At 46.6% G+C, this 26,565-nt stretch overlaps 1 protein-coding gene across 3 annotated transcripts in view; it reads left to right on the forward strand.

Moving 5' to 3' along the window:
* ABCC5 (ATP binding cassette subfamily C member 5) overlaps positions 1 to 26,565 on the forward strand; it is an 87,471-nt gene that overhangs the window by 39,665 nt on the left and 21,241 nt on the right. For 2 of the 3 annotated variants that reach the window (XM_059163332.1, XM_059163333.1), the window contains exons 10-23: positions 249 to 356; positions 3,896 to 4,249; positions 7,225 to 7,296; positions 9,698 to 9,822; positions 9,945 to 10,017; positions 11,893 to 12,096; positions 12,974 to 13,117; positions 16,291 to 16,393; positions 19,151 to 19,335; positions 19,724 to 19,870; positions 20,162 to 20,291; positions 21,665 to 21,818; positions 21,904 to 22,032; positions 25,229 to 25,415. In XM_059163332.1, the coding sequence (XP_059019315.1) occupies positions 249 to 356; positions 3,896 to 4,249; positions 7,225 to 7,296; positions 9,698 to 9,822; positions 9,945 to 10,017; positions 11,893 to 12,096; positions 12,974 to 13,117; positions 16,291 to 16,393; positions 19,151 to 19,335; positions 19,724 to 19,870; positions 20,162 to 20,291; positions 21,665 to 21,818; positions 21,904 to 22,032; positions 25,229 to 25,415 (2,115 nt within the window). Of the gene's footprint in view, positions 1 to 248; positions 357 to 3,780; positions 4,250 to 7,224; positions 7,297 to 9,697; positions 9,823 to 9,944; positions 10,018 to 11,892; positions 12,097 to 12,973; positions 13,118 to 16,290; positions 16,394 to 19,150; positions 19,336 to 19,723; positions 19,871 to 20,161; positions 20,292 to 21,664; positions 21,819 to 21,903; positions 22,033 to 25,228; positions 25,416 to 26,565 lie in introns of those variants that run through there. The other variant, XM_059163334.1, reaches the window with a different exon arrangement.

A 26,565-nucleotide genomic window follows, 5' to 3' on the forward strand; every position in this document is an offset into this window, starting at 1 on the left:
TCCACACCCAGCAGGGAGTCTCCTTGGGATTTTCCCTCTCCCTCCTTTTCTGCCCCTCTCCCCCACTCACATACACAGGCTCACTCTCTCTCCAATAAATAAATGAATCTTTAAAAAAAGCATTTGTGACTCATACCAACTTGATAGTCAGGTTGCTGCCTTCCTTAAATCTGAAAGGAAATTGATGTCTTGTTATTTTTGTTGCAGTTTCTAATCAAGCTCAGTGTCTTTCTTTTTCCTATTTTCAGGCTTTCACAGTAGTGACTGTGTTCAATTCCATGACTTTTGCTTTGAAAGTAACACCATTCTCTGTAAAATCCCTCTCGGAAGCATCAGTTGCTGTTGACAGATTTAAGGTAAGTGGCTCCCTTCCCCTCCTTCATGTTAGGAGCCTTCCCCGGCAGAGCTAACTGTTGCCTTTACTCCAATGGGCCACACAAGGTGCCATACTTGGTTTTTGTCCACATCTGGTCTTTTGTCCAGTTGGTAAGAAAGGGGGCAGTAGACGGGAGTGAATTAAGGGATGGGGCTAGTTACCTTTTCAAGTGAATGTGAAATTTTACATTTTGTCAACAGCCCATCCAGTTCTGGGCTGCCAGGATTTTGTTCCCCTTCAAAGCGAGGCCCTTCTTCCTCAGCCTGATTTGGGTATATGTCCTAAAACTTCCTGGGCCTTTCAGTGACTCAGAGTTGGAAGATCAGAACCATAGGGGGACTGTCAGCTTTTCCTCACCTCGGTCTACTGTTGACCTCTACCAAAATGCTATCGTCATTTTGATTGGTCAACATGCTATGCCCTTTTCCGTGCTTTCTCTTTCGTACCTTGTAGTCACCACTCATGATGCAGGGAATGCAGTGACGTAGGAATAGTCATACAGTGACATCATGTTGCAAAGTGCAACTAAGGAAAGACCAGGTTTTTTTCTGGAGGTGGTTAGTTGATCATACTTTAACTGTGTTCTTTATGCCTTCAGAATCATACAAATAGGTGATACAAGAAGTTGATAGATTTGGGAGGGTGAGGGGAGAGATATTTGAAAGTGGTTAATACTTTTTAAAAAGAAGCAGCACCTGTGTGGGCTGGAATTCCTTGACTACGCTCCTGTAGGGAGTAGCTCGCGCACTCCTGCCAAGCCTTCTTGGCTAGTGAGAACAAGGCAGAAGCGATGCTGGTTGCTTGAAGGCTTGAGGCTCATAGGCGTTCATATCATCACCTTAGATGTTTGGGGGGAGAAAGCAGTTGAGACTCTTGGAGAATATGAAGAATGGAGAAGAGCTTCCACGATTTATTTGGATTCTGCTTGTTTACAGTTAACAGGGTGAATTTTGTTTGGGCAAGAAAGCCAGTCCTCAAGAATGCATCCCCAGCTCTGTGCCCTCCCTCCCTAAGCTGCTAGAAGGCGAAGAGCCAGAGCCATAGAAAAGAAATGGCCTAATTGTAATCAGAGTTTTATTTTGCTGAATCTACAATACCTAGTCATGGAAGAAAGCCTGTGTTTTGACCATAAGATTATCCCCGTCCTTGTTAATTAGAATGGATTTGGTAGCATTTGGGATGAAACAGTAAGAATTGATAGTACAGGTTTGTTCGCCCTGTGTTTCTTGAGGGCTTTCTTCTCTTCCGTTTACTGGTGAGGACTTGCGTTCCCAGGTGGATTTCACACCACAGCTCCTTCCTCTATCCAGAGAACTTCAGGGTTAATAATAGAAGCAAAATCACCCACAGCTGTATTACATGCCCCTTGAGGCTTCAGTTCTTTTCTGTCTTCTTGGCAGGCTCCTCCTGCCCCTCATCTCCCTCCTTCTCCCCCGTCCTTCTCCTTCTCTACCTGCTGGGAAGATGATAACAGGTGGAAAGGCAGTAAGAGGCCACCTTGTGACATTTCTAAGATTGTTGTCAATATAGAGTTGCCAGCTTGAGCAAATAAAAAGACAGGACCCCCAGTTAGTTAATAACTACATGGGATATACCTATACTACCAAATTATTCATTGTTTATATAGAATCAGAATCTAACTAGATGTCCTGTATTTTATCTGGCAACCTTCTGTCCTTTCTCCTCCTCAACAGACACATTCTGGGTGAATGAGGGTTCTTCCCCCCCCCCCAAAGATTTATTTATTTATTTGACAAAGTGAGAGAGGGAGAGCACATACAAGCAGGCAGAAGTGCAGGTAGAGGGAGAGGGAGAAGCAGTCTCCCCGCTGAGCAGAGAGCACAACGCAGGGCTCGATCCCAGGACTCTGGGATCATGACCTGAGTCAAAGGCAGACGCTTAACCCACTGAGCCACCCAAGTGCCCCGTGCATGAGAGTTCTGTTTTGATAGTTGGTGTCCTATGGTAAAGTTGAGGTTTATGGTTTATGTACCTCAGAGTTTCTATTGTCCTGGAAGGTGCCAATCCAAGTAGATGTAACTTCAAGTGTTGTGAGCCCATTGGGTGCCTCCGCATGTCTCAGGAGGAGGACAGCCTGCAGGGAGCCCATGGGAAGGATATGGGGAGAAGGAGCTGTGCAAACTGGAGCACTGGCTTATTTTTTTAATAGTCTATGAGGCCTGAAAGATCCCTTTAATAACTCCTTAAAGAAGAGAAATGGTGGGAATTTGGTTAGCGTATGGCTTTACTCTGTGAAAGTGGTGAAAATATTTGGCATGTTATTCTTAGCTCAGTTTTTCCATAAGGCTCTGAATAAATGAAATTAGTAGCTATTTTTGGAAAATTAAACCTAAGACTGATGAAGAGTAAAGGTTATCGAGGGTATTTAGAGCCATGACACTTCTCGGAAGATTGGAAATTAGGAATGGGTAGGAGATGTGGCAGTCAAAGCTTGGAGTTTAGGATCTAAGACAAAAGACTTGCTCTAGGGGAGGAAGATTTTATGTTTCATTTAATAACACCTTGCAAACTTTAAAATAGTTGGGGGTTCTCAGTCAATAAGCAGAGTCCTAACCCTGAAAGGCATCTTTTATCTAAAGTCTTTCGAATGTTAAAGATTTCAAAATTATTATTATTATTACTCATTATTATTTTTACCATATGAGAATCCAACTGCGATAGCATTCTGTGAAGATCTGCAGTTTAAGGAACTGTCAGAATTGGGTTCATAAGGTTTATTATAGGCAGTTTTTCAGATCTCATTTTAGAAATACTTAGCTTTTCAGTCATTCCACTTTTTGTCCCTAACATAACTCAGAGGGACTCTGGGAATGAGTGGGAGGAAAGGCTAGTTGTCCTCCCAAGGATATTTCCGAAAGAGGTTCCCTTCACTTCCCCCCAAGTCTGTTCCTTTGGTTATTTGAATCCTTACAAGTTTCAAGGCAGAACTTTGAAGTCATGAGAGCTTGCCAGCGATGAACCCAAGCAAGCTAGTCGTGGTCACCATCTGAGATCACCTGTCCCCACACACATGTGGTGTGTGGTTGGTGAGGGAAGCCCACAGGATTTGAGGCTCCTCGGGAGTATTCTGGAAGGGAAACGGAGCCATTGAGGGTCCGTCTAGGAGAGCAGCATGCCCTTTGGTTTTTCTGCTTGCATTTGACCCCCTGCTCTTCAGCAAGTCATGGGTGAGAATGAGGGGCTGCCTACGGGTTAGTTAAATGCACTTTGAGCACCCTCGATTAGTAGTAGACAGGGAAAGGTAGGTTAGGACATGATTGGCAGTGTAGAGCGCTGGGCCACTGAAAAGGCCCCTGTCCCTCCTGAGGGTGTCCCCACACCCCCGTGACCTCTCACTGGGCCTGAGGCTGGGCTACACTAATGAGCTACCTTTTGCCCTTCAGCTTCCTTCCACTGTATAGCCTGATGTGTTTTGCCACGTGAGTGTGCGCCGTAGGCTTGTCCCCCTGGTCTTGGTCCAGTGTCTCATCTTTGCACCTCTCTCACAACTCCTATCAGAGTTTGTTTCTGATGGAAGAGGTTCACATGGTAGAGAAAAAGCCAGCCAGCCCTCACATCAAGATAGAGGTGAAAAATGCCACCTTGGCATGGGACTCCTCCCACTCCAGTATCCAGAACTCACCCAAGCTGACCCCCAAAACGAAAAAAGACAAGAGGGCTGCCAGGGGCAAGAAAGAGAAGGGGAGACAGCTGCAGCGTGCCGAGCAGCAGGCCGTGCTGGCAGAGCAGAAAGGCCACCTCCTCCTGGACAGTGAGCAGCCCAGCCCTGAGGAAGACGAGGGCAAGCACATCCACCTGGGAAGCCTCCGCCTGCAGAGGACACTATACAGCATCGACTTGGAAATTGAGGAGGTAAGCTGGTGCCTCCTGTCCCCACCCACACCCCGTCTGACTGTGGGTATCTGCAGGCCTCCTTCCCGCAAGAGCAGACAGCCATCTTCCTTGCACCAGGGTACCTGTGGGCTGGGCCTGGGCTAGTTGGTGTGCAACTAAGGAGATGTGGCCAGCTCCAGCTCCGCAAAGGAGTAGTTAGGCATCTAACAGTAGAACTTCCTACCAACTCATCTCAAGAGATGCTCATTTTATAAGCAAGGAAGTGAAGCATTCAAGTGCATTCTCCAAGACTTGTCCCTGAATAGATTCTAATTGTATATGAGCTGTAAGAGTTATTTCTGGTTATTATGACTCTGGGTGAGCCTCTCGTTACCAGTAGGCTGTGCAGAGCCCAGACCCTGGTCCATGTAAGAACTCTCAGGGCTGCTGTTATTGACAAATCTCCTGTAATTATTTACCTACTTCCTTACTTGCTTTAATTGCAGCATAATTAGTAGCCAATGTTACATTAGTTTCAGGTGTACAACATACTGATTCTGTGATTGTTGATCTTTCACATAAATGAAGGGTCGTTAGAATGTGTGACATCACAGCCTGGGTAGCAGAGGACTGGAGTCTCTCCAAGGGGCTCCTGTGCAGAGTAGCTGGAAGAGACTCTGGTTCAGGGCTTTGCAGACACACTCTAACTGGGAACCAGCTGCACCATTCAGAGGGGCTAAGATGTATGTGTATCTGTTAGCTCATGGCCAGATTTCTGAAGGCAGGCTTGCCAGGCACTGTTGTGGGCCTGGGGCTGTAGCCGCAGGAAAGCAAATGGACAAAAACCTCTGCTCCTGGAGCTTCTGTTTCAGTGGGCAAGGACAGATAGTAAAACAGTACAATGCATGGTCTGTCAGATGGTCTGTCAGGAAAGCAAATGGACAAAAACCTCTGCTCCTGGAGCTTCTGTTTCAGTGGGCAAGGACAGATAGTAAAACAGTACAATGCATGGTCTGTCAGGCAGCCCTGAGGATGAGAGAGTGCTGGGGCCTGGAGCAGGTGCAATTTAAATAGGCTGCCTGAGGGAGGGTGTCATTTAAAAAGTGGTATTTGAGCAAAGGCTGGAAAGACATGAGTAGGGGAGCCGTGTGGGTATCTGAAGGAAGAACATTCCAGGCAGAGGGAACAGAAGCAGAGGCCCTGAGTCTGCAGCTTGCCTGTTCCCCAGCAGTGAGCATGGGAGAGGAGGGCAGATGCTGGGGGCCGAGAGAAGGTTGGGATACCAGAGCCTCCTGCTGTGACTTTGCCGTTACTCTGAGTGGGAGGAGAGGCCGTGTGAGGGGTTGGAGGAGAATGATAGGATCTGACTTCTGTATCCTCTGGATCCAGAGCCAGACAGAAGAGAGAACAAAAAGCTCCTGCTCTTGAAAGCTGTCAACAAGAGCAGGAGAGGGTGCCTCGTGACAGCACCTGAAACCATTAGTGTAGGTCATCATTGGCCATCCCGCACATCCATTTTTGACTTCAGTTAACTCTTAACCACGGGCTTCTTATTTAATAATGATGTTCTTGATCATTGAGGCAGCTCTATTACATTTCTCATCAGCCCTGTTAGAGCATTATTCCTCATTCAGCTTGAAATGTACTCTCTGCTTTCTGTCCGAGCCTCCTCCTGCCCTTCAGAGCCCACAGCCACATGACAGACCTTTAGCTGTTTTGGAGGGGGGGTTCTTATTCTTCCAGCCCCCACTTCAGGGTGGGGAAGGGAAGTTAATGTTCGCCCAGGGCACTTCATTGTTGCTGTCTCTGTTAGTCCGTGGAGTCCAGAGAACAGAGCTTTCTCTGTGTAAACCTCACTGACGTGAGCAGAGATCCAGCCTTTGACTTGGTCTCCTCATTACCATCAGGCTGTAATCTTTCAGACTCCAGGGCCATGTCAGAAACTTTGTCCAACGTACTTAGCCCAAGATACTGTACTTGGTTTTATAAAGATCACTCCTTCCCTCAAGTTGCTCAAAGCCCAGTGAGAGACAGACTATGGAAGTGACCCAATTACGAGCGCACAGTTGACAGGTGTTAGTGGAGCTGGAGTTCCACTCCAGACCTGGCTGCCCCCAGGATCCATGCTCTCCTGCACACCACTCTCCCTTCCTTTGCTGCGGGACTGGTTGCTAAGCAAGTGGCCCTTTTGAAATCACTTGCCCGTTCTTTTTTTTTTTTTTTTTTTTTAAGATTTTATTTATTTATTTGACAGAGAGAAATCACAAGTAGATGGAGAGGCAGGCAGAGAGAGAGAGGGAAGCAGGCTCCCTGCTGAGCAGAGAGCCCGATGCGGGACCCGATCCCAGGACTCTGAGATCATGACCTGAGCCGAAGGCAGCAGCTTAACCCACTGAGCCACCCAGGCGCCCCCACTTGCCCGCTCTTAAAAACTTTGACCACCGCCTGTTGAGAACTCATTATTTTGCCTGGAGGTACTCAGTTAATCACAACCTTTTCCCCCTTGCTTTTAAGTGGGATTGATGGTTTCAGTAGTCTCCAGATTCTTAGAAATGTTTTGTAGAAAAATGGAAACAACAGTGCACATAGTTTTTATTGAAAATAATTTGTAGACTGTAGAGGAAAACATCATATAAAATGAAATGAAAACCAACAAAATAATTTTCAAGAGTTCTGCCCGCGTTTCCCAAAACAACAAAAATCAGTAATCACAAAACATGGGTCACCAAAAAAGTAAGAAAGAGGCTGGGCTTTTCTAAAAGTGGTGTGGGATACCTTCCTGTGTGTGGCTTATTAAGTGTTCTGAAAGGCTTCCACATTTGTTCCCTCCCCCATATGCCCTGCAGAAGCCCTCTGAAGTAGTTGGCTGACAGGGAGGAGACAGGTAAGCGACTCGCCAGGATGTTCCTTCCCCTGTTGGACTGTCGTGTTTTTCCTCAGAGAAGTCAGCAGTTCCCGGAGATAGTGGTCTGTGGCCCTTTCATGACCTTCCTTTCTCTGTGTGCTTTGTCCAGGGTAAACTGGTTGGAATCTGCGGCAGTGTGGGAAGTGGAAAAACCTCTCTGATTTCAGCCATTTTAGGCCAGGTAATACTTTGTTTTGTCCTTGGCCTTTTCTGCTTCTTTCTCTGGAATGTGCCTCACAAGAGTCCTGGGAAGAATGAGCTGACTTCCCGAAGAGACTCAGGAGCGATAGAAGCAAAGTGAACCCTTGGTCTGTGTCCTGCATCCTGCCCTGATCCCCGTGTTCCCGCCCCTTATCAGCATCGTATCTGGGAGTGGGGTCAGTGGGTGCCTGAGGAGTGACTGACTGATATCTAGCTGGAGCCATCTCTTTCAGCTGCCTTCTTTTATTCAGCAAGTATTTATAGAGTGCCGTATGTATGCCAGACAGTGTGTTGGGAAATGTCAGAGATAAGCGGTAACACTCTGCCAACAGAGTGAGGAAGCCAGGCCTGCCAACATTACCAGCCTCCCTGTCAGAGAGATTGCTGTCAGGATTTGATCTAGAAGCAAAGCCCCACTCCGTTTACAACCTGACCATTGAAAGAATTATGCCCTTGGGAGCTGATGGCCTAGCTGGGGAGCTGTGCCTTCCAAACACACAAGCATTGCACGGAGCAGAGAGTGAATGGTTCACAGAGGGCCCAGCAGGGGGCTGTCAGGGTTTAGAGTGGAGGCCGGGACAAGGATCATCCAGCTGAGGCAAATGGTCTTTTCTTGTGTTTTAAAATTGAATGCTAGGGAAAATAACCAAGGAATTTCCACCTGCTTTTTTTTTTTTTTTCTAAGATTATCTTTATTTATTTGATAGACAGTGATTACAAGTAGGCAGAGAGGCAGGCAGAGAGAGTGAGGGGGAAGCAAGATCTCCCTGAGCGGAGCCTGATGCAGGTCTTGATCCAAGGACCCTGGGATCATGACCTGAGCTGAAGGCAGAGGCTTTAACCCACTGAGCCACCCAGGCCCCCCTCCACCTGCTTTTAGTTATTTTTTTTTCCCTTTTTTTTTCCCCACCTGCTTTTAATCTTGAATCAGACTAGCTTGACTCTGGTGGTCGAGATGAGGATAAGCAAGCTTATTCTCACCTGCCTATGGATAAGGTCCAATGAGTCATTTCTCCATATTGAGGAAATTAAACACTGGCAAGATGGCGCTGGGGAAGGTTGTTTTATAGTGTCCCCCTTATGGAATATTTTGTTTGGTACAGTGTCGCTCTCACAGTTGTTGGAAGCGTGGCTCTCCCCGTGAGCAGTGATCCCCAGTGTGGTCTGAGGAAGGCCTGCTCCCAAATCATCTGGAACCACAGCCCCTCCGCCCCCACACTGCTTTGTGAGAGTGCAGTAGGATTCAGCCCTTGGTCTTTGCAGACAGCCACAGCCTCCTAGGGATGCTGATCATTTCTGGGTCAGATGTAAGGGTCCATGATGAGAAACATAGGGGAAATGAAGGGAGAGGTGGTACTGAGTGGGTGATGGTTAGGGTGAAGACAGAATGGGACTTTGCTTCGAGGCCACATCCTGACAGCGATCTCTCTGACAAGGAGGCTGGTAATGCTGGTGGGCCTGACTTCTGTGAGTTTCACTCCTTGTTGGCTTTCTGCAGTATGGCTATTCATGCCACAGCAGCTAGAAGAGTTGAATTTCCACAGGAGACCCTCCATGGGTTTCTGAACGCTTTGGGTGCAGACAGTGGGCTGACCAGTTTGTGGGGAGTTAGTACCACTGTAGTGGTGGGTACACCCACGTACGTACACTGTGCGTTAACGGTGTTGGAGAGGACAAGCTTGGATGTGCAGGCTGGGTAACTAAACTTTGTTTCAAGCTAGCATATTCCTGACCCAGGACCAACGTCTACTGTCAGTCCCAAAAGGAACCCTGAAAGAGGACAAAAAGCATAAATCTTATCAGTCACTGTGGCTGAAAACACAGTCAAAGCACGGGGCTCATCACGCAGTCTCTTCCTGTTGAATGAGAGGGTCCATCCTCATTAAATGGATACTCTGTAATAGTAGTTGATGTCTAACGATTTTCTTCCTCTTTGGTCCTCATTTTACAGAAGCAGCTGCTTTAGCCAACAGCCTGGATTAATTAATTCTATAGATGAACTGTGGCAGGAACTAGCTCTAAAACCTTGCAGCACCCTCCCCAAGGGACTTCTGAGAGAGCCTTCCGCTCCAGTCCTTCCCTTAATTAAAAGAGTTTGCAATTAGGAAGAAAGGGTAGCTTATGGGTTGCTGAATGAAGTGTTTGTTCGCTCCAGTCATAGATTACGTGAGATTCCGATCACACATAAGCAAGGAGAACTTTTATTTTCTTTGCTGCTGTAGCTCGCTGTCAAACAAAGGCGAGGTCAGGATTTGGGTCCAAAAAAACATCCAAGGAAATTCCCCAAACTTTGAACTCCATTGTGGAATTGTGGGGGGTTCTGTTGGCTTAGGGTGGTGGTTTTGCATCATGATGCCATTGGATGGTGTCTGTCTCCCTAGATGACACTTCTAGAGGGCAGCATTGCAGTCAGTGGAACCTTCGCTTATGTGGCCCAGCAGGCCTGGATCCTCAATGCCACTCTGAGAGACAACATCCTCTTTGGGAAGGAATTTGATGAAGAAAGGCAAGGAATGTTTGGTTTCTGTCATGCTTTCCGTCTTGGCCATGTGAGATGCAAGGCAGCCCACGTCAGCAGGCTCTACTTCCAATCCGGTCCCTGATGCCAAGTCTCTTTATGTCCCTCAGATACAACTCTGTGCTGAACAGCTGCTGCCTGAGGCCCGACCTGGCCATTCTTCCCAACAGTGACCTGACTGAGGTACAGACCTTCTGCCCCTGGTGGGGCAGTGTGTTGAGCGGAGAGGAAGATGGGTGGCAGGCCAGTGCCAGAGTCACCTCCTAGTAATGTGTCTTAAATGTGGGAGTGGCTACACAGGGAGTTTAGCTTTCATTGGGACTTTGCGTTCAGAAAGCTCTTGTTCCTTAAGGCAAGGTTATCAACACTACTTGTTTTAAGCATATAAGTATTTCTCATGTCATGTGTTTTTTTGGTTTTTTTTTTTTGAAAGGGAGAGTGTATGTGAATATATGTGCACATGGTGGGGGTCGGGGGAGAGATGGAGGGAGAGGGGGAAAGAGAGAATCTTATGCAGGCTCCACGCTCAGTGCAGAGCCAGACACGGGGCTTGATCTCACAACCCTGAGGTCATGCATGCCCTGCACCCAAATCAAGAGTGGGACGTTTAACCGACTGAGCCACCCAGGCACCCTCTATGTCATGTGGATTTTAAACAAAATCCCATTGTTGGTTCAGAGTCAATGTTCTCTACAGTGTTTTAAAAACCGTAAGTCAAGTATGTGCTTGTTGAGGTTCTTCTCTGAACTTCATTCTGCCAGCCAACCTCCTTACTCATAGCACAGTTAATAAGGAGCCCTCTTCAATTAGAAAGAGAGAAACCTCTTTCTTTGGCTCTCTGCCCCAGAGCAATTTGCAGAGGTGTGTCTTTGGCATTGGCTTGTGTTCTTTGGTGGGGACACTTGTTTTCCATGACCTGCCCTGAAAGTCTCTGGAGCTGGCATTTTATCCAGCTGACTTCAGTTAAATCCTTCAAACCAGATTTGGTACATGGTTTCATTAGTTCACTGGTTCTCAAATTTTAGTCCCTAGACCCATAGTGGATAAGCACCAATCGTGTTATTGGGAGCTGGTTAGCAATGCAGATTTTTGGGCTCACCCTACACCTACTGAGTCAGAAACTCTAGGGGCAGGGCCCAACCATCTGTTTCAGCAAGCCTTGTGGGGAATCCTGATACATGCTCCAATTTGAAAACTCTCAATTCAATGAATTTTTTTTTTTTTTTTTAAGGACAAGTTCTTTTTTCTGTTTGTTTTTTAGTTACACAGCCAGTTACCATTTGACAATTGATTTATTCTTGTGTTCATTTAGTAACATTTACCAGAGGCTTGTCATATGCCAGCTCCATGTGTAGAAGCTGCTGGGCACTGGGAGTATAAGGGAATCAGATAATGATCATGCCCTCAAAAAGCTTACAGTTGACAAATAACTATCAAATAAGCTGAGAAAAGCTTTCAAAACTTAAATTAAAAAAATTTTTTTTAAAAAGAGTCCCCTTTCTTTTGGGCAGTAGTAGAGATGGGGGTGGGGGAGGTCTCACAGAGGAGAGGGTGCTGGAGCTGAGCAGACACAATACAGAAAAAGCATGACAGTAGCATGAGGATTCATAATGGACACACTATTCAAAATGGCATAGATGCCAGCAAGCAGAAGAGAGGTTTTCTGGCAGTGGAGGCTGAGAGCTGCTGCAGAGCTAGGTGGCAGAGGGGCCTGCTTTCTATGACATGTTGGCTTAGGTTTTATTTTGTAGGGCTCTTGAAAGAGAGTTTTAAATGAGGGTGGGACATGGTCAGCTTCGTGCTTTGGAAAGATCTTTCTGCCCCCAGAGAATGGATTGTAGTGGTATGTCAAAGGGGAGTTCTGGAAGAGGCAGAGTTGTCTTCCTCTGGGCTGGCACAGTTCCAGCGTGGGCCCTGGAGGGTCAGAGTGGCACGTCTTCTTGGGGGGTCAGGGGAGTTCGGTAGAAGGAGCGGGTTTGGGTGGAGCCGAGGAGCAGTGACTGGAAGGATCGCTGAGCTTGGTGCTGAGGCTTCCCTGTGCTTTCTGGACTCTTGTAGATTGGCGAGCGAGGAGCGAACCTGAGTGGTGGGCAGCGTCAAAGGATCAGCCTGGCCCGGGCCTTGTACAGTGACCGGGACATCTACATCCTGGATGATCCCCTCAGTGCCTTAGATGCCCACGTGGGCAACCACATCTTCAACAGTGCTATCCAGAAACACCTCAAGTCCAAGACGGTTCTGTTTGTCACCCACCAGTTACAGGTATGTGGCGTTCTTCCCCAGGCTGCCCACCCCGGCTTAGGAAATCAGAGACAGGGAAGTGGGCTTGGTTCAGGTCCCTCGGTGGAACTCCTTAGAGCTTCCTGGAATCATCAGTGTTTATTTCCTCAGCAAATAGCCCCTGGCCCACTGTACCAATAAAGCTTCTGTACCGATGTACCAGATGGCCATCTGAATTAGAGATCCTTGGAGCCCGTTAGCTTTTGCATATAAATCAGTAAGTAAAAGGGCTGAGAGGAGTAGGCTGCAACTGGAGTTTGGGCAGAGGGAGTTTGGAAAGCGTCATGTTAGTATCTGTATGCAAGTGGGAACTGTTTAAGGAAAACAAGCTCTTTTCCCTCTGTCATGCCAAGACAAGCAGCCACTTGGGAGAGCAGCTCCAGGATGTTGCTGTCTGCTTTGCATATGTTGTCAGGTCTAGGGGGCTCGTCCCCCATCGTGCTGCAGAAAATCTGTAACTGTGTGTTTCTGGGCACCGCAAAGGGGTGCGAAGTTTAGTGCAAGTCTCACGTGGCTCTGTCGACAGATCTGTGTCAAAAACCGGAGGCGTTGCTCTTTGAACCGCATCACAAGGCGCAGTAAACTAAAGCAGGGCTTTCTCACTCTTGGCACTATTGCCATTTGGGGCTAGATGCAGAGGGCCATCCTGTCCATTGCTGGCCTCTATCCACTAGATGACAGTGGCCCCCAGGCCCCATTGTAGCAACCGAAAAGGGCTCCAGAGTGTGCTAGATGTGCCCTGGGAGGCTCAGTTGACTCTAGATGAGAACCCCTGAAGCGGGGAGCAGCGGAGAGGGGGCTGTTGGATGTGTTTGCGCCACTGTCTGTAACACCGCCTCGTCCCTGGCTTTGTCTCCAGTACCTGGCGGATTGTGATGAAGTGATCTTCATGAAGGAGGGCTGCATTACAGAAAGAGGCACCCACGAGGAACTGATGAACTTGAATGGTGATTATGCCACCATCTTTAACAACCTGTTGCTGGGAGAGACACCCCCGGTTGAGGTAAGATTCGCATGGTGTTTGTGGGCATTGCCTCTTTTCTACCAAGGGAGACGTGACCACAGCCAGTGATGGAGAGATCTCAGCTGAACTCCGTGTCCGTGTCTCATCAGCAGGGGCCCTGTTTTTTGGTGACCAAACCCCCATGCTTTAGCTCACATGCTGGTGCTGCTACACAAGAGCAGGATAATGGGGCTGGTGGGTGGGTGGTTTCTGCCACTGAGAACTTATTAGTGAAGCAATGACAGGGAGAAGGATTTGGGCTCAGTGTGTGCTGTTGTACATTTGTGACTGAGCTTCCTAAACTGTCATTCCTGAATGAAAATTAGGAAGCTCCTTTTTAAATAAACAAGTGAAAGGAATGGTGGGGAGAGAAATATTGCATACATTTGGAAATGATCCCTGATGCCTTGGCTGCCTACTTTGGCCCTCATTAGCTGACATCTACTGTGTCCCAGTTACTGGCTTGGACACGTCATAGGTGTCATCCCATGTAGTCATCTTAATGGAGCTCTGTTGCAAAGTAGGATTATCCCCCACTTGTATAGCTGAGGCAGTGGAAGATCAGAAGCCTCACAGTCAAGGGCGGTTTCACGTCACTGTGCTCCTCAACCTCACCATCCTCCCTCCTGTGGCGCAACACAGAAAGATGGTGGCTTTCCATGGCTTTCCTCTGGGCTTCAGTTAGGCCAAAACAGGGGTTGTTTAGACAGAGCTAGCCAAAGAGGTTGTTTTTCCTTCTTGTCACCCTGCTCTCATTTTGAGTTCCTTATTCTGTGGTCCCCTGGTATTGTAGGGGCACACTCATGCACTCAGCCGGGCTAAAGGCTACTTCTTAGCTACCAGGTCATTTGATGTCTGCACAGGATCAAAGCAGAGTTACTGGGACCTCTCACAAATAGTATGACTCGTGACCAGTGTGTTTAGGCCTCCGGGAATAACGAGCATTCCAGAGAGTCACTGGCAATGTCCACAGAGATGCCCGAATCCACATGTGGATTTCATGATCTCTCGCTCTGACCCTCGGGGTGCTTTGGACTCTTCAGAAGTTTTCCTCCTCACTGGAGACGTGGAGGGGGGAAATGAGAGGGAGAGAAGTTAAATTAGGAAATGTCTGAGGAGCAAAAGAACATTGAGAGTCAGTGGACTGCAGCAGAGAGAGCACGCTGCCTTAGGAACGTCACTTAACTTTCCCGAGCTTCGGTTTTTTTATCTTAAAAAATGGGGGTGGCAGGGCGCTTGGGTGGCTCAGTCGGTTAAGCATCTGCCTTCAGCTCAGGTCATGATCTTGGAGTGCCGGGATCAAGACCTGCATTGGACTCCCTGCTGAGCGGGTGGTCTCCTTCTCTCTCTAAACATACCCCTCTCGTGCTCACTGGCTCTCATTCTCTCTCTCAAATAAATAAATAAAATCCTTTAAAAAAAAAAATGGGGATGACACCTGCTTCTTAGAGTTGTTGCATAGTTAAATGAAATAATATATAATCTTACCTTAGTAAGTGGTCAGCAAATGATCATTTTCTCTTTAGTGCATTTTTTCACACACAACAGTGAATACAAAACTTAGATCCCCATCTTGTGTTCTGTCATGACTTTAAATTTTACATTGTTTTCTGGGTTGTTTTTTTTTCACTGTCAGTTTAAAAAGCCTAGTTGAAGAGCAAGCTGACAAGGACATAGAATTAAATGTAGTAAGCTCAGGATGCCTGACTGACTTAGTCAGTAGAGCACGGGACTGTTGATCTCAAGGTTGTAGGCTTGTTTTGTTTTTTAAAAGATTTATTTATTTGAGAGAGAGAGAGTGCAGAGGGAAAGGGAGAGAGAATCCCAAGCAGAGTCCCCACTGAGCACAGAGCCCAACTCGGGGTTCGATCCCATGACCCTGAGATCATGACCTAAGTGGAAACCAAGAGTCAGATGCTCAGTCGACTCTGCTACCCAGGCACCTTGAGGTTATAGGTTTGAGCCCCACATTGGGTGTAGAGACTACTTAAAAGTAAAATCTTTTAAGAAATAAATGTGAACTATATTAAGGGAATTTTTTATATAAAAATAAGAACTTGAGAATGGGAGCATGTAGTCTCAATTATCTTAGGTTCAATCTGGTGAATGTTTATGAAGTCCCTTTATGCCCTATTGTGGGCAGTGCTTGGTGCTAGAGCTGGTATTGGTTACCACCATGAGTCAGATGTCATCTCATCCTTGAGGGGCTCGTGGTCTCCTAGGGAAGACTGGTGCTCTTACGCTCTTACAGGGAACCGTAACACCAGCTCACGTTTGCAGCAACATGCTATCACAGAGTCCAAACCCAGTGCCTGGGAGAACAGGAGAAGCTGTGAATTCATCCTACAGGAGTCTAAGTTGCCTCAGGAAGGATTTAAGATTTGACTCCCTCTGAATGGGAAACAACTGTAACTGAGTTAGGGTGAGGGGAGGGGCATTCCAAGTGAAGAACCAGGGTGGACAGAGGCCCAGAAGTGGGGAGTGGCAGTGTGGTGTGAGGAATGGTGTGAAATTCAGTGTGGCTGGAGAGTAGAAGCCACGGGAATAGGAGAGGAAATTATGGAGGTAGGCTAGGGCCAAAATGTGGAGGTTTTGCAAAACCAGGCTGAGTTTCAGTGTATCCTGTGGTAGCAGTGGGAAATAATCAGATGTATGATTAGATTTAGTGATGTGGAGATCAGAGATGAGAGGAAAGGAAATGACCCCAGCCCTAATACTTTGGGCAAGTTGGGAGGGGAGGAGAGCATTGGGAAGAGCAATGTCGATGAAATAACAGGATCGGAACCCAGCTCTCAAGGACCGAAGGACTTGAGGAAGCACAAGAAAGTGGCCCTTTTAAGAGGTTGGGTGTATCTCTTCTCAAGAATAGCAGCATCTTGGGCGCCTGGGTGGCTAAGTGGGTTAAGCCGCTGCCTTCGGCTCGGGTCATGATCTCAGGGTCCTGGGATCGAGTCCCGCATCGGGCTCTCTGCTCAGCAGAGAGCCTGCTTCTCTCTCTCTCTGCCTGCCTCTCCATCTACTTGTGATTTCTCTCTGTCAAATAAATAAATAAAATCTTTTAAAAAAAAAAAAAAGAATAGCAGCATCTTGAAGATGACTCTCCAGTATGTCCTGTGGACCTTGGTCTGAATGGCCATATTGTAACCAGTGACACTTTTATTTTTTAATATTAGATTAATTCGAAAAAAGAAACCAGTGGTTCACAGAAGAAATCACAAGACAAAGGTCCTAAAACAGGATCAGTAAAGAAGGAGAAAGCAGTGAAGCCAGAGGAAGGTAATGACCTTTTATGAGATTTTAGATTTGTCATTAAAGTTTATCGGAAAGTATGCCATGTGGTAATTCATAATGTTTGACAGTATTGTGTGTTGTGGAGCCTCTGGCCTTGTGTTTCTGGAATAATAAATTCTTGTATAATGGGAGATCATGAGGCCCCTTCTGTTTGCTTAAACAGACCAAAGCAGTTAAGAATGACCTTTATTTAATATTTTGCCTTCTCTATGCACTGTGGGTTGTGTCTGTGATCATAGCTGAGTCATCTTGAGTAAGGAGAAATGGCATGATGGTTAGAGGTACACCCATCCTCCTGTGATTCACCTGTGCTCTTTATTTATTTATTTTTTTAAAAGATTTTATTTCAGAGAGAGAGAGCAAGCATGGGCAGGGTGGGGAGTGCCCCTCACCTCTGCTGTTTAAACATCATGCCTTTGGCTTAGGTCATGATCCCGGAGTCCTGGAATCAAGCCCCGAATCAGGCTTCCTGCTCAGTGGGGAGTTTGCTACTGCCACTCCCTCTGCCCTCCATCCCCCTCGCCCTCCCCCTGCCCCCCCATGCTCTCTCTCTCAAATAAATAAATAAAATCTTAAAAAACAAAATTCAGTGCCAGTCTATGGCTGGTTTAGTCACTAGAGCAAGCGACCCTTGTGAGTTCAAGCCCCACGTCAGGTGTAGAGATCATTTAAAAATAAAAATCTTGAAGCACCTGGGTGGCTCAGTGGGTTAAGCCTCTGCCTTTGGCTCTGGTCATGGTCTCAGGGACCTGGGATGGAGCCCCGCATTGGGCTCTCTGTTCAGCAGGGAACCTGCTTCCCACCCCCCGCCTACTTGTGATCTCTCTCTGTCAAATAAATAAATAAAATCTTTACAAAATAAAAGTAAATAAAAAAATTAAAATCTTAAAAATAAAATAAAAGTCAGTGCCAGTCCAAGCAGAGATGTTCCGGCACCAGCAGTGCCTCCATCTTCAGTAGCTCCCCTGTTAGAATGATACCCTCCTGGCTTTTTCTGATGAGGCTTCAGCTTACAGCACAGCTTTTTACTGCTTGGCTTTCACTGGCCAGAGGTCTGGCTCCAGGTTTCTTAAATCCTTTATCTTATCAACTAAAGCAAATATTGAGACTTAGGAAAACTATTTATAATGCCTCAGGCATTTTCACCTTTGTGAATTTTCGGCTGCACTTATCAGTTTCCTGGAGGGAAAGAACAAAGAGCACAGCCCTGTGGTGAAACTCTTTTGTGAGGTCACCTCACATTAGGAATCCGGACTTTGGCCCAGGGCCTGTCTTCAGTTCCTGTTCTTGAAACCACACAAATGTTTGGTGGGAGCAGTTGACCCTCCTGATTTAGCCGCTTCTCTCCTTCCTTTCCGCCACTCTCCTTCCTTTCCATAAACCCGGCAGGAAATTCTGAATTGGGTGTGATTTGAGATACCTGTACACTGGCAAAACAGCCCAGAAGGCTGAGTCATCTAAGTCCCTGGCATCAGTAGTAGAACCCTGAGGGAACGTTTGTTCTCATCCACAGAGCCCCTGACCTGGATACTCAAAAGTCTTCATGTCCTCCAGGCACGTGAAGCTTGTTCCAAGATAATTGGACATTGCCCGTGATACAGAGACTCTGGCTTTTTGGAGGGCTGTTTCTCTGTGTTAGTCCATCAGCCTAAGTCACCTGACTACCCCCTCCAACCTAGGGAGCTCTCGGGAGGTACCCATTTGAGCCTCTCTCTCCTCTTCAGCCAGTCACGATGGCCTGAATTTACCTCCAAACCTCCAACCCCAGGGCCACGACCCTGGTTCTAGCCCCACCATCGTGCAGCTAGAGTGTTAGAGATGCATCTTTTTAAATCTGTCCCCCATGCAGACAGCTGAGAGGTCTAGTTAAAAACGGGAGACCCACCAACTCACTTTCCCATGGGAAGTCTTTCAGGGCCTCCCATTTCACAGCAGCGTTTCCTTATCTTGGTCCTAATAGTGCACATGTAGAAAATGCCATTAGTGTACGGGGCACTGGGACGCGTGGACGAGACTTCTCCGACCATCCAGAGATCTGTAGTCTGGGATTCAAACCTCCACACACGCGTAGTCCATTCTCCTAAGAAGTTCTTGTCTGAAGGATGAAGTTTAGATGCCGTTGTCCTCTGACCACAGCCTCTGTAGTCAACCGTGTCTCCTGCCGCCTGTTAGGTGCACTTACTACTGGTCCGGCCTTGCTGAATTGGCTGGCTGTTTTCCCACTTCTGGGGCAGTGCCCACCTTTTCCCCACCGGGTCAGAGCTGGCATACCTTTTGAGACCATAGAGAGAGCAGAAAGTTTTTCTGAAACTGCTCCCCCAAGAGGTTAGGTACTACTGGGTGTTCCCATGCTGTCTTGCATACATCTCCAGCATTGCATTTTAGCATATTTTATTGCCATTATGTGTTTTTTTTTTTTTTTTTTTTTTTGCCATTATGTGTTTGTTTTATCTGTGTGTCCTGCCGGACTGCGGAAGGACAATCCACCAGACCTTAAGGGCAGGGACATGGTCTTAACGGTCTTTGCTGCTGCTTCAGGGCCTCATCCTGGGCCCAGGGCATAGTGGTGCTTAGTAAATGTTCAGTGGAAGAATATTCTAGCAAGGATAAAAGAATTCTAATATAGACCCATGTGAAACTATAGGTTTTCTTTGATTTTGCGCTTCTGTAGGTGACTTAGTTTTGGAAAAGTAGCTCTTTCCTGCTGAGTTCATGTTTCTGTTTTGTTTTTTCCTTACCTAGGGCAGCTGGTGCAACTGGAAGAGAAGGGGCAGGGTTCAGTGCCCTGGTCAGTGTATGGTGTCTATATCCAGGCCGCGGGGGGCCCCTTGGCTTTCCTGGTCATCATATCCCTTTTCATGCTGAATGTGGGCAGCACCGCCTTCAGCAATTGGTGGTTGAGTTACTGGATCAAACAAGGAAGTGGGGTAAGGTTCCTTGTTAATAGGAAAATTATATGTCTCGGGATGTGGCTGTTCCTTTGTATTCTCTGCCTCTTCTTGGGGAAACTGCTCTAATTTTGGCTGGAAAGAACTCATGAGTGAGGATTACCCAGGATGAAAAAATGAGCCCCTCATGTGGCCTCACAGGATAGTTGATCCCTGACCAATTCACGTTAGCAGCAGGACACCTGCAGGCCATCTGCCCTCCTCCACTAGAAAAAAGAGAAGTGGAGGGGCAAAGCCTGCCTTGCATTCACCACAGCCAGGCCCCACTGCCATTATCCTGCCCCTCCTTGGAGCTGAGAATGACCCTGAGAAGGAGTTCTTGGCTGTCCTTAGGAGTCCTGCCTCACAGAGCCTTGCCTCCAAACAGAACACCACAGTGACACATGGGAACAAGACGTCTGTGAGCGGCAGCATGAAGGACAACCCTCGCATGCAGTACTATGCCAGCATCTATGCCCTCTCCATGGTCGTCATGCTGATCCTGAAAGCCATTCGAGGAGTTGTCTTTGTCAAGGTATGCAGTGGTGGCTTCTCTGTCTACTCTCCCTAGTGACTGTGGTCAGCTTCTCTCAGGTTAATTCAGAGCAGGGGAGCCCCTCTGAAGCAGGGCAGCCCTAGCTGAAGTGACCTGTATCCCTTTAGCCTCAGCCTCTTCTGAGTCCCCACCTCTTGCTTCTGTGACCATTTGCCCTTCTCCAGCTTTGCAAGGGCATGTCCCCTGGAGCTATGACCTGGATAGACAGGAGCTGAGTCTGGAGAGTCCCTGGGTCACTGGGCCCTGATCACTTTGTCCTCTACTCCTCAGGGCACACTGCGAGCCTCCTCCCGGCTACATGACGAACTTTTCCGAAGGATCCTTCGAAGCCCTATGAAATTTTTTGACACCACCCCCACGGGGAGGATTCTCAACAGGTTTTCCAAAGACATGGATGAAGGTATTTCTCATGGCTTCATTTGTGTGCTGGGCCACAAGCTGTAGCTCCCTGTGCTCTGCAGCCTTCTAGATGACCCTCCAGGCATGCCCATCTGTCCATCCTTACGTTCTGCTGGGGGCCACACCAGGACCAGTTTAGTTTTAGACTTTTCTCCAGGTTGCAGCTTGTACTTGGGCTAAGGACCCACTTGATTTTCACCTGTCATCTAAGTTCTCATCTGACCTCACTTAAGCGGAAAACAAGTCGAGGCTGGAGTTGGCATAAATACTTTGTATGGGAGGATCTGAGATTCCAAAACATGTTTACTTTGGGGGTAGCACGTTGGTTCCTGGACACTTACAACCTCTGGCAGGTTTTCTGGGTGCCGCATGGGCTGTGCGAGCACCAGAACTCAGCTCCCTCTCATAGCCCAGAATAATAGTGATGGCCCCTGACATTTACCGTAGGCTTCCTGTGTAACCAGCCGTATGCCAGAGGTTCTAGATACATTATCCTCATCCTCACCAGAGCCCTGTGGGATGGGTATTGATTGACCCACTGAATACAGGGGAAAGTTTATGTCCAGAAAGATTAAATAACCTGCCCAAAAGTACACAGCTATTAGATAACAAAACTGGGAACTGAGCCCAGATCTTTTCAGCCTCAAGGTAATGCTTTTAGCTATCACCCGTGGGCTGCCTCCAGGGGCATTTGTTTAGATGCTGATAAAGCCAGTGTAAAGCTGTGGCCGGAGGTAACAAGGGATCAGAACCATCACTGATCTACAGAACTAATGTGTACACACACACAGGCACTCAAATAAATGGAGAAAAGGTGGAAAGAAAAAAATCGGTACTAAGGACATGTCTGAGATTTTCATGAAGATACTTCAGCCAAAAAAAAAAAGGCAGGGGGAGGTGGGGAGTGAGGAGATAGTCCAGAGGAAATGAAGAAAATGTTCGTAACTTTTGAAGGTTCTACGCTCTTCTTTTGATTTTTGTGTATGCTTAAATTTTTCCATAGTAAAAACTTTCTCAAGTGTTACAGCAGTTTATTGGTATGATAAGACTAAAAATTGTGTTTCCTTCTTGCATATTTATTTTCCAAATATTTTACAACAAACATATATTACTTTTAAAGAGAAAATCGTTTAAAGGGGTTGGGTTGCCTCCTACTAACCCAGGAGAGGGCCTGGGGAGAAAGATCATTTAGATTTCCTTGGGACAAGAAGAATTAGATCAACCAGGTTTCTAGATTTTTCTCTGCTTTGAAAGACAACACATACAGTTCAGATAGTTCGTGGAACCTCTTTGTGTTTTTTAAAAACTGCAGTCTCATTTTTCCTGTGTGTAGATCCCAGCTGTCTGACATTTGTTCCCTTGTTGTCTCCCCAGTCGATGTACGCCTGCCGTTCCAGGCCGAGATGTTCATCCAGAATGTCATCCTTGTGTTCTTCTGTGTTGGAATGATCGCTGGGGTTTTCCCGTGGTTCCTGGTGGCGGTGGGGCCCCTCTTCATCCTCTTCTCAGTTCTGCACATTGTTTCCAGGTAAACAAGAGATGTTCATGTCTTCCAGGGATGAAGCCAGGGTTGTCTGTCTACCGCTGTGACTCAGAACTCGTTCTCTCTCTAGGGTCCTGATTCGAGAGCTGAAACGTCTGGACAATATCACACAGTCCCCCTTCCTCTCCCACATCACATCCAGCATACAGGGCCTTGCCACCATCCATGCCTACAACAAAGGGCAGGAATTTCTGCACAGGTCAGTGCTGATGGCGGCCGGAGGGTGCAAAGGGGAGTCAGCATCCCAGCATTGAATAAGTCTAAGAGGCCCTATAAGGCCAGAGTTGGAGATTGTAAAGCTCATTACTGAGAGTATTATTGGTACAATGGTCTCTAGCTAAAATTCACTCACTTGCTGGAACTCCTTTCTAAGCAAATGAGAAGACAAAAACATAGGTTTGGAGTCTAGTGGCTTTGGGCTCCAAATGGCATGTTTGAAGGAGGTTTTCTTTTCTTTTCTTTCTTTCTTTTTTTTTTTTGGAACAGTGATGGTCATTGACATTAGACTGATATTTTAGCTCCTGAATATTATTTAGTTGAGACATTTATGTACATAGTCATTATGGAGATTTGTATTAACAAGATTGGAACTAACTTAAATGTCCTTCCAGAGAGAGCTGGGTATATAAGCTCTGGTCCACCCATATAGAATATTACGTGGACCTTTAAAAGAATGAGATGGGGGGCGCCTGGGTGGCTCAGTGGGTTAAGCCGCTGCCTTCGGCTCAGGTCATGATCTCAGGGTCCTGGGATCGAGTCCCGCATCGGGCTCTCTGCTCAGCAGGGAGCCTGCTTCCTTCTCTCTCTCTCTGCCTGCCTCTCAGTGTACTTGTAATTTCTCTCTGTCAAATAAATAAATAAAATCTTTAAAAAAAAAAAAAAAAAGAATGAGATGGGCCTGGCTGGGTGGCTCAGTGGGTTAAGCATCTGACTCTTGATTTCGGCTCAAATCTCAGGGTTGTGAGATCGAGCCCTGCATTGATTGGGCTCTGTGCTCAATGGGGAATCTGCTGGAGATTCTCTCCCTCTCACTGCCCCGACCCATCACTCGTGCGCACGCTTTCTCTCTCAAATAGGTAGATCTTAAAAAAGAATGGGACAGTTCTATAGGTACTGATAAGGAACGATCTCTAAAATACATTTGTGAAAGAGCAAGGTACAAAGTATGTTTATGTCATCACACTTTACCATACCACACACATACCATATGTGGTATATTCCCTTTTACATATGTGTTTGTACCTATAACATTTAGAACATGTCTGAAAGGATATGCAGGAAGTACTAGTTGCCGCTGGAGAGGGGAACTGAATAGCTCCATGGGCAGGACGGAAACTGACTTCTCTAGGTAAAACTTTTTTATGCCATATAGATATTCTATCCTATGTATATATTATCTATTCCAAAAGCTAATTGATGTCTGTTCCAAAAATTAAGTAATTAATTTTAAAAAGAAAATCTAGAATAGAAAGTTTAGTTTAGGGGTGCCTGGGTAGCTCAGTCGGTTGAGTGTCTGACTCTTGATTTTGGCTGAGGTCATAATCTTGAGACCAAGTCCCACGTCTGGCTCTTTGCTGGGCCTAGAGCCTGGTTGGGATTCTCTCTCCCTCTCCCTCTGTCCCTCCTCCCCAACCCCAACTTGCTCTCTTAATCTCCCCTTCCCCCCCAAAAAGGGCCTCAAAAGTTGAAAATAGAGTTACAGTATGACTCAGCAATTTCTTTACTGGGTATTTACCCCAAAGATACAAATATAGTATTCTGAAGGGGCACCTGCACCCCAATGTTTATAGCAGCACTGTCCATAATAGCCAAACTATGGAAAGAGCCCAGATGTCTATTGAGAGATGAATGGATCAAGAAGATGTGGTATATATACAATGGAATATTACTCAGCCATCAAAAAAGGAAAAGAAATCTTGCCATTTGCAACGACATGGATGGAACTAGAGGGTATTATGCTAAATGAAATAAATCAGTCAGAGAAAGACAATTATATTTCACTTGTATGTGGAATTTAAGAAATAAGACAGATGCATATAGGGGAAGAGCGGAAAAAATAAAACAAGGTGAAATCAGAGAGGGAGACAAACCATGAGAGATGTTTTTTTTTTTTTTTAAGATTTTTATTTAACACACCCAGAGAGATCATAAGTAGGCAGAGAGGCAGGTGGGGGGTGGGGGGAAGTAGGCTCCTAGCTGAGCAGAGAGCCTGATACGGGGCTCCATCCCAGGACCTTGAGACCATGACCTGAGCTGAAGGCAGAGGCTTAACCCTCTGAGCCACCCAGGCGCCCCACCATGAAAGACTCTCAACCATAGGAGACAAACTGAGGGTTGCTGGAGGGGAGTTGGGTGGGGTAACAGGGTGATGGGCGTTAAGTTAAGGAAGGCATATGATGTAATGAGCACTGGATGTTATATGTAACTGATGAATCACTGAACTCTGCCTCTGAAACTAATGCATTTATATTAATAATCAAATTTAAATTAAAAAGTTCAGGTTAAACGACTCAGAAAAATAATCCTCGCTTTAAGAGAAGAACAGTAAAATAGACTCCATGCATGTGTATGTACACACACACATATATTTAAGTGTATTGGAAAAAATGCTGGAAGAAGATGTGGCAGACTGTTAACCCTGAGTGGTGAGAATACTATATTTTCTTTACTGCATTTCCTAAATTTTCTCCAAATATCTTATATAAAGAGGAAGAGAGGTTTTTTGTTTTTTGTTTTTAAACAAAATACATTTGCCTGGCAGGACTTCCTGCTCTGGGGTTCTAACTATATGTGTATGTGACACCCAGGCCTTTGGATGGGGTCTGATCCACTCTCTAGGACCCCTGGTGACAGTCGTGTCTCCCTCCTTCAGTGGCAGAGGTTATCCAGGTCTTTTTGCTGTGGTTCTGTGCTCCACAGCCTTGGAAACAAGTACCGTTTTGCCCAACAACAGTGCATCAGCAGACGTTTTCCACTTCGCCATTTTCAGTCTTCGAGTTTATCTTCCAGGTCTGAGGGCATTTCTGCAGTTTGCCTGTGTAGCCTGTCTCCTTGAGGAAGGAACCCCTGACCTAAGACATTTTTCTAAAGCTTAGCCAGCCTCTTATTTGGTCTCCTTTCCCTGTGCATTTATTCTGTCATTAACATGTTTTTCCCTAACATCTTGGAACATGTTTCTTTGAAGGGGTAAAACTAGAAAACCCCAAGTCGTTCCTGTGTGCGGAGCCTGGAATACTCTGTAATCCTTTGATTTCCATATCCTCCTCCTAATGACAGACAGGAAGTACTCACAGGTTGTCCCTCCATCCGTAATTCCCACCAGAGCTGGGACGTCACCTGCTCTCAGGGTGCTGTGGTACTCTGTTTCCCTGTCAGGTGTTCTGTCGCCCTCACAGGTACCAGGAGCTCCTGGATAACAACCAAGGTCCTTTTTTCCTGTTCACGTGTGCAATGCGGTGGCTGGCTGTGCGGCTGGACCTGATCAGCATTGCCCTGATCACCACCACTGGGCTGATGATCGTTCTTATGCATGGGCAGATTCCCCCCGCCTACTCTGGTCTTGCCATCTCCTATGCCGTCCAGGTCAGTCTCGGGGTGGAACTTATGCTCACTGGAGTCCTGTGCTGGCCTAGGAGAGGCATGGTAGGGGGTTCTGCCCTCGCCTTTGAGACTCCTAGAGCTTCTGCCCACCTGCCTTCTTAGTGACAGCCTGGACTTGGCCGGGGCGGGGAAGATGGGAGAGAGGTATGAGTGGTATATAGGAACAAAGGGATTTAAGTCGGTTACACATGTTTAAGAAATAGGTGCCATTTATTTAGAAATAAACACAATTTTGAAAATGGTTTTTTAATTACAGGTTTCTGTGTTCACCACCCTCTCATCTCTGGCCTCTTCCTTGTCTTCTTAGAAATACTGTGTTCTCATTATGCTTCTTAAATGCATTTTATTTTCAGGCCCCAGATTTTCCCAAAACTGTTTCCCAAAACTGTGGCAGATTCCCCACTGAGCGGGAAGCCCAGTGCGGGACTCCACCCCAGAACCCGGGATCAAAGAAAACCAAGACCTGGCTGCTAAGGATGGTTTATGGCTATTTCTTTAAATAGCTCAGAAAACAGTTGGGAACTTGAGCACTAAGTATTTGAAGATGTTAAGGAATTATTACTAATTTTTAAGATGTCATCATGGTATTGGACAGTGGTATTATGTTTTTAAAGAGTCTTTATATGTTAGAAGGATGCAAGCTAAAAGATTTAAGGTTGAAAGGATAGGATGTCTAGGATCTGCTTTCCCATGATGTAGAGGGGTGGTGTGCTATAGACGAAACAATATTGTCTCTAAGTTGACAGGTTATTAAGGTCATGCAGTTCATTATACTGTCCTTTTGACTGCTGTATATGTCTGACATTTTTCCATATTAGAAAGACCAAAACAAGTAAGTAGGCAAAGAAAACCAAGAAGAGCTCATGTATCTTTGCAGATTCCCAAAGATGTCTGTCCAAGTTATATAGAATTACTTGATCACTGGAAAGGGAAGGATATGTGTTCTCTGTAGTGGGGTTCAGGGTCCTCAGTCTGAGATGCCCTACTAGTGAAATCTACATTTCACTAGTTGGTCTCAGGGCAATACATCTCTCCATTAGTTGTGGCTGCCCGAGCAGGTGTGGGCTGCTCAGAAGGAAGCCCAGAAGTTGTTCAGCTGCAGATGTGTGTGCTGGAAGTGTAAAGATGGATG

The sequence above is a fragment of the Mustela lutreola genome, chromosome 2, assembly GCF_030435805.1.
Source record: "Mustela lutreola isolate mMusLut2 chromosome 2, mMusLut2.pri, whole genome shotgun sequence".
Lineage (NCBI taxonomy): Eukaryota > Metazoa > Chordata > Mammalia > Carnivora > Mustelidae > Mustela > Mustela lutreola.